Source organism: Dreissena polymorpha, chromosome 1, assembly GCF_020536995.1.
Source record: "Dreissena polymorpha isolate Duluth1 chromosome 1, UMN_Dpol_1.0, whole genome shotgun sequence".
In the NCBI taxonomy this organism is placed as follows: domain Eukaryota; kingdom Metazoa; phylum Mollusca; class Bivalvia; order Myida; family Dreissenidae; genus Dreissena; species Dreissena polymorpha.
The window spans coordinates 90079649-90093779 of NC_068355.1; the positions used below are offsets into that span (position 1 = coordinate 90079649).

A 14131-nucleotide genomic window follows, 5' to 3' on the forward strand; every position below is an offset into this window, starting at 1 on the left:
ATGTTATAAAATTAAATATTTAAAATTTGAACTAAAAATATTTGCTCTATTAAAAATATGCGCAGTACAAAACCTAAAATGGAATTATTTTATAGAGTACGTTTGTATAGAGATTAAATAAAAAATGGCGGCGTTCGAGTAAGAATTATTTATGCTATTGTTTTATCGCTTATTTCGTGGCATATTTCATTCCTTCTCCTTTAGTGATACTTATTTTCGATAATACATACTTGAATATAGTTGTTTCATGCTTAATATCTAAGGTCTTACTTTATTGTTCGTAAGACTAAGCATCACTTACCAATTTTTTAACGGACTTATTTTGTCTTGAAGTACAGTCAAGTTACCATTACCGGATCAGTAGCGTAATTAAGTTTCCCCATTGCATAATTAATGATTATGCCATAGCGTCTTAGCAAAATGCATGTCCACATTTTTGATCCTCCGGAACGTACTTAAAAATATTGGATGACATAATAATAATCAAAAGTATTTGTAATAATCTTACAAGTTACAGTTTCACAGGTGTGAGGTGGTGAATATGTACAGCTCAGTTAAGCGCAATTGGTCATTGTTGGCTCTGGTACTACTTACATGTATCCCAGGTATTCTTAAGTATACTTACATATACCCGGGTACGGTAATACTTAAACATACACGGGAATTTTTCACGCTAAATGAGTCGTTATCGCCTATTTATTTAAAATTAATTATGTTCACATTTATGTCAATTGTCAGTTAAATGGCCTCTATATTATCAAAACTCATACTCAAAAAGCATGTTGATGCAGTTTTTTTAAAAAGAGAAGTTTGTTCAAGATAGACAATATCGTTTTAAGGTAATCGGTCGGGGCCCTCATTTGGCCGTTTTTGGGGCCGAAATTCGGCCCCATTCACGTCTTAAAATAGAAGTCGTCGAAATTCCCTCTAGTCCGACAGCAAAAAACTAGTTTTTTTTAAATTCGGGCTTGTAGGAAATCCAATATTACAAGCCCGACGTGCTTGTACAATTCATTTAACAAAACGAGTTCGAATTTCATTTTCAATATTTGTAAACAAAGTTTTGAGCCGCTTAAATCAACAGCTGCTTATGTTTTAACACACTGCGCGCACGTGCTGGGCAATCAGCTGATAATTGGATTACTGCGCATAAAGCGCATGGTTTTGTGGTTCCCGGATTATTATTATGTAAAATAAATCTTTTGCGTTTCGTTCGGGACACAGAGAGTAATAGCCGAACAGTTGTCATTGAAGTTGAGGAATGCGAATCTGAGGTAGGTGTGATTGACGCATTTGTCAACTGGCTTTTTGTAGAATAACCTGGCACTAAATTGCTTATATATTTTCTGGTGGTTCAGGTTTGCTCTCTCTTTCACATGGATATATGGGATACATTTCTGCTAATTTTTTACCTAAACTTAATGTATATATTTATAATTGTGATTAAATTGAAATCCGTGTGTGAAATTAATTTCTTCTTATTTCAGGATCCGAAAGAGGCTGGCTCAGATGAAGAGGAAGCTGACTTGGATGAGGATGAAATTAATAAGAGAGTTGTATTGTATTCTAAAGATTAAATAAATGAATGCTTCTTTGGATGTTTTATGTTATGTTTATCTGCATTTTTAACAAAAATGTTTGGGCTAGTAAAATCTGACTCGGGCTAGTTCAAATTCCCATATTACTAGCCCCACTTGCTGTAGATTTACATCTAAATTTCAATGACTGAAATAGTATACTTTTTTCCCCTATTTCAGCTGAAAATTCCCCCCTCACGAAAAAAGAAAAAAAAAGGTTGTTTTTTTTACTTTTATACCTTAGTTACCAGCTGGTATTGTGCTATTAACCTTTGATAAAATGTATATTTATGTAAATTACATTAAAATATAGCAATTTTAAGTGCTGAATGGTTGGTGAAAAGATCTAAAATTCCCCTTTTCGCCCAAAACGACGCGAAATTCCCCCCTTTAAGGGCCCCGGCCCTAATCCCCCAAAGTGTAGCAAGGGCAATGTCGGTAGCGCGTTTTACAACATTGGATTTAGGCGGGAATACAACTCTAGTACAGTCTAATATGGACCGGGTATGTGTAAGTTTATTTACTGTAACCAGCCAGGGGTTTTTTTGGCCCGATTTTATAGCCGAAATTTGGCTATGTTCCCAATCCCAAAAAGTATACTTTTTTCCCAAAATGTGGCAAAAAAATTCCAATTAAAGGAAATAAAAAAAAAAAAATCTTTTTTTTAAAAAGTGTCGAATGTGTATTTTAACTCAATTTTAATTCAATTACATCTAAAAAAGTATTACATGATTTTGTTCTTTTAATTCGATTGATTAAAAAGAGTTTTAGCAAATTTAGTATTTCCCTAATCAGTGGACTTATCATTTGGAATAAAAAGGCTAATGAATTCATTTTCCCAATTTCATGAAAATGCCAATAAAATTCTCAATTCCAAAGCCATGGGCTATCTTTCCAAAGAGTGGAGAAAAAAAACCTGCCAGCATACATGCCAGAAATTGTCAGGTCCGAATCTGGACATTCCATAAAAAAATGTCGGGACATTTGACCAAAAAGCGGGACACATAGAACGATCAATCATGCCACCTCTACTGTTGGCAGTAATCAGTATATTACTTACACAATGTCATTATTTCTGGCAAAAAATGACGATAAATGTGTTTCAGAATTTCATGAACACAGACGTTCTCCATTTTCTGGAAGTAAAAAAACATGTGCACTATGCGGATGAATCAATGACGTGAAATTTCGGGGCATGTGTAATGGTTCAACGCGATGTGCGCGCATCAAGCACTGTTTTTATTCAACCGATCATCAATTAACTCTAAATTTAGATTCATACAATATGTACACATTATTTTCTGAAAATCAGTCCAAAATGAAAGTAAATTTATGCGTAACATCACTGTGTATCGGTCGGCGTTCAAATTGTTTGATATACATATGTACCAAATTGGTGTTTTGACAGGTTTTTTAGCCTCGGGTGGTAAAATACACAGAATACTGCGTACTTATATCTTTGGACTCGATTTGGGCCATGAAATACAAAAGCAGTCTGCTTTTTATTCACTATGATGCATCTATCGCTAGCAATTAGTGACCCCTATCATAAAAACACCATGGTGTGAAAGCGCGATAAAATCAATCAATTGCTGATAAGGGGTCAAAAACAACACTGGGTCACTTGACTAGTAGATATGGTTTGTCAAAAGGGAGGACTGTCACACCAATATCGGGACGTCTGGCATGTATGATGACCAGGGTACATGTAAGTATACTTAAGAGTACCCGGAATACATGTAAGTAGTACCCGAGCTGACAATGAGCAATCAAGCCTCAGTTACTAATGAACAAAACATAATGTTGATGGACAGAAACAGTTATCAATTCTTAATCCAATCAAGAATAGTTTTATAAATAAAGGTAATTTATTGCTTGCCATTGCTGATCCATATTGAAGAAGACTCGGAAAAAGTCTGCCAGACATCACTTAGGATAGACCCAGCTAAACTGCATGCGATCCATTAATATCTTGTAGAAGTGTATCTTGTATGTTAAGTCAGGTTCTGTTCAAAGAGAATTTTGTTTGGTAATGTGTTACAACATGGGATTTTGGTCTGGAATAAAACTCTGGTACAGTCTATATTGACGGGGTATTTTTAGCGAGGCTGTTTTCAGAGAAAACCCGAGCTTTTGTCATAGCCAGCTCGTCCGACGTCCGCCGTAGGCGTCGTGCTAAAACCTTTACATTGGCTCTAAAATCAAAGTGCTTCCACCTACAACTTTGAAACTTCATATGTAGATGCACCTTGATGAGTTCTACACGCCACACCCATTTTTTGGTCACTAGGTCAAAGGTCATGGTCACTGTGATCTCTAATATCAAACTTTAACATAGGCTCTTAAATCAAAGTGCTTTAACATAGGCTCTTAAATCAAAGTGCTTCCACCTACAACTTTGAAACTTCATATATAGCTGCACCTAAATGAGATCTACATGCCACACCCATTTTTGGGTGTCACTAGGTCAAAGATCAAGGTCACTGTGACCTCAAATATAAAACTTTAACAAAACCTTAACATTGCCTCTAAAATCAAAGTGCTCCCACCTACAACTTTGAAACTTCATATGTAGATGCACCTTAATGAGTTCTACATGCCACACCCATTTTGGGTCACTAGGTCAAAGGTCAAGTCACTTGACTTGAAAAAAAATAAAAAATCTGACAAGCTTTCGCAGTCGAGCGTGGCAACCGTTATGCGGTGCTCTTGTTTAGTACATTTTCTCATTAAGTACCCAGGGTACATTGTTGTATGCTTAAGAGTATCGGGGTACTTTTAAGTAGTTCCTTAGCCGGGCCTCAGTAAAAATTCCGGGTACAAAGTACAAAGCTGTAATTCAGCAGCCTGTAAATGGCTCCAACAATAATTACAACTTAAAAAGACTTTGCGGCCAGTTATGGATTTCTGACCAGGGCCCTCAATCTATCAAATATGCGGCCAAATTTCGGCCGCAGTCCCCCTCCTGAAAAGTATACTTTTTTCCCCTTTTGGGGGGAAAAATCCCCCTCTTTTAAAAAAAGAAATAAAAATTATTGTCTCATGATTATTATATCTCAATTCTATTTCAATTTAATCTTGTCAAACATACTTAGTTATGAATAAAGAAATGAACATAGTGCAAACATGTACAAATGTTATAATGAGAGAGTAAGTAAAAAACTCCCCCAAAAAAGTAAACGCCACAAAAATTCCCCCTCATGAGGGTAGCAACCCGCTTCCCCTAAAATGGATTGAGGGACCTGGAATTTCTCACTAGCTTAACGATTGCATAAATGATAATTATGAATCATCCTGATGCAGATATGAAAAGGTGCCTTTAAAAAACCCAGGCAGTGTATTTGCAGATAGATTCAGGATTGTTGGTGAGTGCTAGCCAGTAAGGATGTCTACAAAGCGTCCAGCAAGCGATGCTGGGGCGTCGGGCTCTGATGGCCCACCTGCCAAGAAGAGCTTCACCAGGATTGAACCCCTCAATCTTGGGTCAATCTATTCCCTGGTAAGACTGGATATTCAAAGTGCTTCAGAATCTCCTTTCAGCTTATTTCCTCCTATTTTAGAGATTCTTCACCAAAATGATACAAATTGTTACTTGAAACGATATGCCAAACAACAAATTGTAACTTGAAATGACATGCCAAATCATAAAGAGTTTTCATGAAGACTGTGCATGTGTGGGTTTATTTCCTTCTCAAGGGTGTTTAAAAAAAAAACTACTGTTGTTGTTTAGCGCTAGAGAGTTTTGTTCGCGTCTTGGCAATTAAAACGATACATTATATTTCCCCATGGTGCAAAAAGATACCACGAGTCATTTAATTTCAATGTCCAGGGTTTTTTCTGCTATGTTAAAAAAGCCGTAAAATGGACTTGATTCCAAAGCAAACGGACCCGATCCCATACAGAAATTATTATTTTTTAAACCCATTTAAAAATAAAAATAAAAAATATTTTGTTTTTTATTCAAAAAGTGTCTTATGACTTATGATTATTATCCCCTACCGGTTTCACCGGAGGGGACTTATGGTTTGCGCTCCGTCTGTCAGTCCGTCCGTCAGTCTGTCCGTCACACTTTTCTGGATCTTGCGATAACTTTAAAAGTTCTTAATATTTGTTCATGAAACTTGGAACATGGATAGATGGCAATATGGGCATTATGCACGTCATTTCATTTTGTTCATACGTCCAAATTCTGGTTGCTATGGCAACAAATAGACTAGAAATACTGCTGAAAATGATGGTTTTCTGGATCCTGCGATAACTTTTAAAGTTCTTAATATTTTTTCATGAAACTTGGAACATGGATAGATGGCAATATGAACATTATGCACATCATTTCATTTTGTTCCTACGTCAAAAAAAATAAAAATATATAAAAAAATCTGAAAATGGTGGAATTTCTGACAATGGTGGGGCCGGTAGGGGACCATAATGCTTGACAATAGCCTTGTTAGACTTATCTCAATTTTATGTTGTAAACAACCTACAAAATATTATTATATGGTTATTATGAATTTTATCCAAAATGGCCAGGAAAAGACCTGTTGTGTCAATATTTGTTGATAAAAAAATCCCAATTTGGTCCTTTTTGTTGAAAATTTTTCCTGAATTTGCCCACTTTTATTGATTAAAAAATTCCAATTTGACTAGTCTCCTTTTCCCAAAACGGCTGAAAAAAGCCCTGATGTTAATAGTACCTTTCTGCACCTGAGGGGTGATATTTAGACAAGCTAAAAAAGAATTTTAAATATGTTTTTTTTCTTAAAAAATGAGTTTGACAAATTATAATACATTTCTAATGCTTTTATTGCTTATTGAAAAAATTAGCAGTGCAGTGGTAGAGAGTAAGCTTTTTGCGTTCTTACATCCCAAGTAAGACCCAAAGGCAAATTTGAAAAAAATGTTTGTTTGTTAAAACATAAATCGAATTATTCAAAGTATTAGTTTTGTTACAAAATGCGAGTCATTTTGTTTTTTTTAAGTACTAAGAATTCATTTTTTAAATGAGAATGCATTAGAAAAAAAATTAAGAAAATTGAAACAAAATTTAAAAAAAATCAAGATAGAACATTTGTTTAAATATATGTCTGTATGTTTTTGTTCATGCATATGAATGTCAGCATGTGAATCTTTTTTTATGTTTTGACTTCTTCTATTTATTTTTCTTCTGCGCTATAGCCACAAAACTGCATTTGAACATTATATATTTCAATGTATCTGTATATCTGTGGGTAGCTCAAATAGGAATATGATGAATCAAAATGTATGCTTGTTTTTTCTTCAGGAGCAAATGGACATGAAAGTGCTCCAGTTCCAAAACAAAAAGCTAGTGGAGCGTATCGACCAGCGCAAAAGAGCTGAGGAGGAACTTCACAAGCGTATTGAACAGCTTGAGAACAGACAGCGCACTGATGACGCCGTCCTTATGATCGTCAACAGATACTGGAATCAGGCAAGCCTCTGTCCAAAGTGTCAAGTTGATAATAGACTAAGGAAACAAATGATGCAGTTTTAATCTAATTGCTTCCACTTTTTGTTCTGCACATGAAATGTTCCAAGCATGTGCTATTTAGAGGTTATGGGTTTCATGGGAGCCTGAGGCTGCTTTATGCAAGAATCAGGAGTGTGCCCCACCAGCACTCGGGCGTTATTAACAGACTCACAAAAGTTGGGATTTTTTATTATAGCTGAAATATCAGGTTCTAAATATTTTACTGATATATATATATATATATATTAATTTGGCCTTGTGCTGTGGGGGAAAACTGGTCGCCCATGGTACGGTTACCACAAACCAAACTCACTTTAACCAGGAGTGAGGATTGAACCCAGGTTGTCAAGTTGAGATGATTATGACCAACACTGACCTAATTTGGCAGCTAATATTTCAAGATTTTGTCATAAAAATATTTCCATTAAAAGCCTGTCTCTTGTTTACAGCTTGATGAAGATGTGAGAGTGCTGGTACAGAGATTTGATGCTGAGACAGCTGATGAGGATGAAAACAAGAGTAAGTGAAAGGCTATTTTATTGACTGTTTTTTTATTCTGACAATTATGTTACTTTTTTGATAAATATGAGGTTTGAAAAATATTGTTTTCATAATATTATGTGCTTGTTTTGTACTTCTTTCAAATGCATACTATATTCCTCTTGTAAATAAAATTTAGGCTAGAACATTTTTGTGCATGTTTTTCCATATAGTAAGAGCATAATCATGGATCTCTGTAAATTATCTATGTAAATTCATGATTGTTAATAGATATTAATATTTTCCTTAGTAGCGAAGTTTTTATGCCCCTGGATGATTGGGGGTATATTGTTTTTGGCCTGTCCTTCTGTCATTGTATGTGTCTGTCATTGTATGTGTCGGTCATTGTATGTGTCTGTCTTAAAACTTTAACTTTGGTCATAACTTTTGCAATATTGAAGATAGCAACTTGATATTTGGCATGCAGGTGTATCTCATGGAGCTGCACATTGGTGAAAGGTCAAGGTCATCCCTCAAGGTCAAAGGTCATTTTCAAGGTCAATGTAGGCATTGTGTTTCACAAACACAGCTCTTGTTAAAGTTGTTTATTTATTTTCCATGATCATGAGTGTTTAAAAATCTAATATGTTCCAAAAAACAATTTTTGTTTTGTATATGTGGCATGTCAGGTGAAGTCGAAGAAAATTGTTGTTAAAAATGGAAAAACTGTTTCACACTCAATTACTGGAGTTTGGATGGAGATATTGTACTAAAGTTTTGTGGGAAGGTAGCTAACATTTAGACCAAGCTTTTGTTCTTGAATTTGGGGCCAGTTGTATGAAGGTCAATTTCATAGGCACTTAAAATAAAATCAACAGCCAACAGATTGCTTCCAATCAATCAATAACTTTTCATCTTAAAATTATGTATACAATGACCTTTGTTAAATCACTGATAATTCCACATCAACAGCTAGACCTTTTCTCACTCAGAAGCAATATGAAAATGGCTATATGCAACCAGCATATTCGCAGGCTGTTCAGGTTTTATGCTGTTTGCTGCTCATCAGTATCTTAAGGTTTTAAATAAAACCTTTTAAACTTGAATCAGTTAAGAAAGGTCTTTAATTTAATTTGATGTATTAAGGGACTTCAAACAAGTCAAAATGCGTATCTTAGCAGTACAGGATAAAGAGCATTGAATAAACCCATTGTCTATTTGACTCTGGTGTGTAGATCAGAGCACAGAGACCACTTCATTTCTGGCGCTGCTGTCCACCTGGGACCGGCAGGAGCTGGAACAGAGGCTCGGTCAGCGCGTGGAGTTCTCCAAGCGAGCCATTGGAAAGATTCTGCAAGCCTTTGATAGGCTGCTGCAGAGGAACGAGAAACTGCACACGACTCTGCGGGAACGAGTCGAGGTGGTCAGTAATGTTGGATCATATGAGTTTCACGAAGGGAAAACTGAGTTCAATGCATTTTTGTATGTGTCATCCCAGATAAGCCTGTGCAGTCAGCACAGGCAGGCTTATAAGGGACAACATTTTCTGTCGGTACTGGATTTTGTTGTAAGAACAGATGGCTTTAAATGAAAAATTATTTAAATGTTGAAAGTGTCATCCCTCAAGTGTCACATGCAATTAGCCCAGTTTTCCCTGCACTTTGCTCATATCACCATGCTATGCAGTGTATGTTCTATCCTCCTTGGCTCTGAGAGATAGTGGGTGTTAAGTATCCACTAAGACAGTGTTGTTTCCAAAGACATATAAATGTCAGATTGTTCCACTTTAAAAGACCTTTTTTAAATTAATTTATGACTAAATTAACTGACAATCGATGAAGTATTTCATCATGTTTCAGCTTAGTGTCCTTGTTTGATATTGTTATCAAATATGTTTAAAAGAATACCATTGACACTGAAAGGTAATGGCTGTGAAGTATCCACTCAGTTTTGTTTCCAAAGACAAATTAATGTCTGATTTTGAGCTTAAAAGACCCATTTTTATGCCCCCCTTCGAAGAAGAGAGGGTATATTGTTTTGCACCAGATGGTTTCCGGATGATAACTCAAGAATGCTTAGGCCTAGGATCATGAAACTTCATAGGTACATTGATCATGACTGGCAGATGACCCCTATTGATTTTCAGGTCACTAGGTCAAAGGTCAAGGTCACAGTGACTCAAAATAGTAAAATGGTTTCGGGATGATAACTCAAGAATGCTTAAGCCTAGGATCATGAAACTTATAGGTACATTGATCATAACTGGCAGATGACCCCTATTGATTTTCAGGTTACTAGGTCAAAGGTCAAGGTCACAGTGACTCGAAATAGTAAAATGGTTTCCGGATGATAACTCAAGAATGCTTACCCCTAGGATCATGAAACTTCATAGGTACATTGATTATGACTGGCAGATGAACCCTATTGATTTTCAGGTCTTTAGGTCAAAGGTCAAGGTCACAGTGACTTGAAACAGTAAAATGGTTTCCAGATGATAACTGAAGAATGCTTACACCTAGGATCATGAAACTTCATAGGTACATCGATCATGACTGGCAGATGACCCCTATTGATTTTCAGGTCACTAGGTCAAAGGTCAAGGTCACAGTGACTTTGAAACAGTAAAATGGTTTCCGGATGATAACTTAAGAATGCTTAAACCTAGGATCATGAAACTTCATAGGAACATTTATCATGACTGGCAGATGACCCCTATTGATTGTCAGGTCACTAGGTCAAAGGTCAAAGTCACAGTGACTTGAAACAGTAAAATGGTTTCAGGATGATAACTCAAGAATGCTTATGCCTAGGATCATGAAACTTCATAGGTACATTGATAATGACTGACAGATGACCCCTATGGATTTTCAGGTCACTAGGTCTAAGATCAAGGTCACAGTGACAAAAATCTATTCACACAATGGCTGCCACTACAACTGACAGCCCATATGGGGGGGCATGCATGTTTTACAAACAACCCTTGTTAATTAATTTGTAAGTAAAATTAACTGACATTGTTTCTTCTTAGTATCCTTGTTTGAAATTGTTTAAAAAATCTTTGTGTACATGGATCATACAACCATGGGAACCTAGAATAAACAACTTCATATAGCTTAATATTTTACAAATAAATACGTAAACTGAAAATAAACTACTTAAGTATAGCGCTTACATTTCGGTTTAAGAAAATTGTTTATAATTTTCATGCCATAATTAGTTGAACTCATAACATTTGCTTCAGACTTTTTCAGACTTTAAGCCAAAAATATACTGTAAAGTTTCTTGTCCAATGTAGGAAGAAGACTTGAAGCAGGAAGTCCCTCTAGCCCCTTCAGAGCATTCCCGCCAGGACATATCGCCAGTGAAATCTGAGACTGATGTGAAGAAGGAAGTGAAAACAGAAACAGCAGAGGGGGAGGAGGCTGGAGCGGGGAAGTCACAGCAGGGGGATGATGTGAAACCCAGCGTGGAGGGAGGGGAACTAGGTGCAGTCAAGGCTGAACCTGTTAAAGGTGGGGGCTGCTTTCTGGTTATATTGTGCTAGTATTTCTAGTTTAGCACATGTTTTTTAGAACTTGGGAGATTCAAACATACTTAGGTATTAATATGAAGTTTATTTTTACTTATTTATGTCATCTTTAATATTCAGCTTAACCAACAGTAACTTATGATTTGTGGTGCAAGGTGAAGGTCATTGTAATACAAGTACGGTTTATGCTTAATGAATATAGTTTGAATAGAGGTCAACATGAAACTTCATAGGTGTATAGATATTGATGAGGAGAAGGTGGGAGATATCAATTCAATGAATTTGCTGGTGCTCTTAATATTGTGAAATTCTATAAGTAAATATAATATTAGTTCTGGTTTTTAGCTCGGCTGTTTTCAAAGAAAACTCGAGGTATTGTTATAGCCAGCTCGCCGTGTCGTGTCGAACGCCGTAGGCGTCGTGCTAAAACCTTAACATTGGCTCTAAAATCAAAGTGCTTCCATGTACAACTTTGAAACTTCATATGTAGATGCACCTTGATCTCTTTAACATGCCACACCCATTTTTGGGTCAAAAGGTCATGGTCACTGTGACCTATAAAAAAAAAATTCTGACAAGCTTTCATTTATTCAAAACTGCACCAGCAGCCGAGCGTTGGCACCTGTTATGCGGTGCTCTTGTATGGCATTAACATGGCTTTTTAAGTAAAATATGTAGGGAGACCTTATTAATTGGATCCTGTCATTTTGTTGCATTATTTATCTTTCTTGATTAACTGGTATTCTATCTGATTCTATTTTTGTCCCCTACCGGTGAAACCGGAGGGGAATTACGGTTTTCACTCCGTCAGTCTGTCTGTCAGTCCGTCAACTTTTTCTGGATCCTGCGATAACTTTGAAAATTCTTCATATTTTTTCACAAAACTTGAAACATGGATAGATGGCAATATGGAGATTATGCATGTCATTCCATTTTGTTCCTATGTCAAAAATTCTGGCTACTACGGCAACAAATAAAAAAAAGATTTTTACTGACAATGGTGGAGTTTCACCAGTAGGGGACCATATTGCATGGCAATCTCTTGTTTCTGTTAACTTGTTTGGTATTTAAACTTATTTGAAATATATTGTGAAGGCAATTTTTTTCTCAAAATAAGATGAAAGTTCCACCAGCATTAAGACTGAGCCAGCTGAGGACACATCAGGCGGTGGCGACATGAAGGTTGAGGTCAAGCAGGAGCCAATGGCAACAGAAATCAAGGTCATGCAGGAGTCACAGACACCAGTGCTGGTGGGGGCCATGAAAGAGGAGTTACACGAGATGCAGATGGAGAACAGACGACTGCATAACATGGTCACAGACTTGCACCAGCGACATCATCAACACACACTCAAGGTGACCTGGGCTTTAGAGAGTCCTTTGAAACATGCTCTCATCATTTTAAAGATCTATGATAATAGTGAGTAAAACAGTATGATAACTGATAACAGTATGTAGTAAAATTACCAGAATATTGGCTCATAGTACCAAGTTATATTGGCTGTTATCCTGTAACTCATTTCTGAAAATGCACATGTAATAAGCCCCCTTTTTGTCACAGCGCAGCTCAAACACATCTGTAGAACTTAATATCTTATACAATGCAATGTGCAGGTTGCAGAACTCCAGGACAGCCTTACAGCCGCTGAGACTGAGATAGCAGAGCTGAAAAACAAGGTGGAAGATCTTGAGTACAACTATGAGGTTTCCTCTTCCCGTGCAGAGAAACTTGACCGCTACCTCTCGGACGCCTTTCAGAAGCTGCAGACATATGAGGATAAGAATGTGATACAGCTGGAGGGGGGCAAGTGTGTCACTGGGGTCTCCAAAAACAAGGTGCATGATTGTTAGAGTAGACACATATAGAACCATGTTAGAGTAGACACATATAGAACCATGTTAGAGAAGACACATATAGAACCATGTTAGAGTAGACACATATAGAACCATGTTAGAGTAGACACATATAGAACCATGTTAGAGTAGACACATATAGAACCATGTAAGAGTAGGCACATATAGAACCATGTTAGAGTAGGCACATATAGAACCAAGTGTCTCAGTAGACACATATAGAACCAAGTGTCTCAGTAGACACATATAGAACCATGTTAGAGTAGGCACATATAGAACCATGTTAGAGTAGGCACATATAGAACCAAGTGTCTCAGTAGACACATATAGAACCAAGTGTCTCAGTAGACACATATAGAACCAAGTGTCTCAGTAGACACATATAGAACCAAGTGTCTCAGTAGACACATATAGAACCAAGTGTCTCAGTAGACACATATAGAACCAAGTGTCTCAGTAGACACATATTGAACCAAGTGTCTCAGTAGACACATATAGAACCAAGTGTCTCAGTAGACACATATAGAACCATGTTAGAGTAGGCACATATAGAACCAAGTGTCTCAGTAGACACATATAGAACCAAGTGTCTCAGTAGACACATATAGAACCAAGTGTCTCAGTAGACACATATAGAACCAAGTGTCTCAGTAGACACATATAGAACCAAGTGTCTCAGTAGACACATATAGAACCAAGTGTCTCAGTAGGCACATATAGAACCAAGTGTCTCAGTAGACACATATAGAACCAAGTGTCTCAGTAGACACATATAGAACCATGTGTCTCCTCCTTTTAGAGGATTTCCTCCAGTTTAGTGCAGAACTGTTTTTGAGCCCCAACAGAGTAAGAGGAATTCAGCATTGAAATTGTCTGTCTGTCCCTCCGTCTGTCTGTCTGTCTGTCTGTCCGTCTGTCTTTCAGTTCAGTTTGTACAGAAGCTTGTTTGAAAAAGGATTAAAAACTGGGTGGATCTTTAACAAACTTTTACAGTTTGATCAACTAAATGTGAAGATGATGGTGAAGAAAGAAATTTTGCTACAAGATGTTTTGGCAGATTTATGGCCCTTTGTCAGTGTTTACATGTAAGGATTTTAGGATCTTAATGTGTTGTTTTTAGCTCCTCTTTGACTCCTGCGTGAATTTGAAAAAGGATTAAAAAACTGGGTGGATCTTTAACAAACTTTAACAGTTTGATCAACT

At 36.7% G+C, this 14131-nt stretch overlaps 1 protein-coding gene across 1 annotated transcript in view; it reads left to right on the forward strand.

Annotated features, from left to right (window-relative positions):
- The first annotated feature begins 106 nt into the window (after positions 1–106).
- The window catches only part of LOC127840100 (E3 ubiquitin-protein ligase Bre1-like), a 36748-nt gene continuing 22723 nt past the window's right edge, over positions 107–14131 (forward strand). Inside the window, exons 1-8 of the mRNA XM_052368500.1 lie at positions 107–138; positions 4925–5076; positions 6859–7026; positions 7515–7584; positions 8781–8968; positions 10841–11057; positions 12192–12430; positions 12689–12910. Coding sequence (XP_052224460.1) covers positions 4963–5076; positions 6859–7026; positions 7515–7584; positions 8781–8968; positions 10841–11057; positions 12192–12430; positions 12689–12910 — 1218 coding nt within the window. The 5' untranslated portion in view covers positions 107–138; positions 4925–4962. The remainder of the gene's footprint in view (positions 139–4924; positions 5077–6858; positions 7027–7514; positions 7585–8780; positions 8969–10840; positions 11058–12191; positions 12431–12688; positions 12911–14131) is intronic.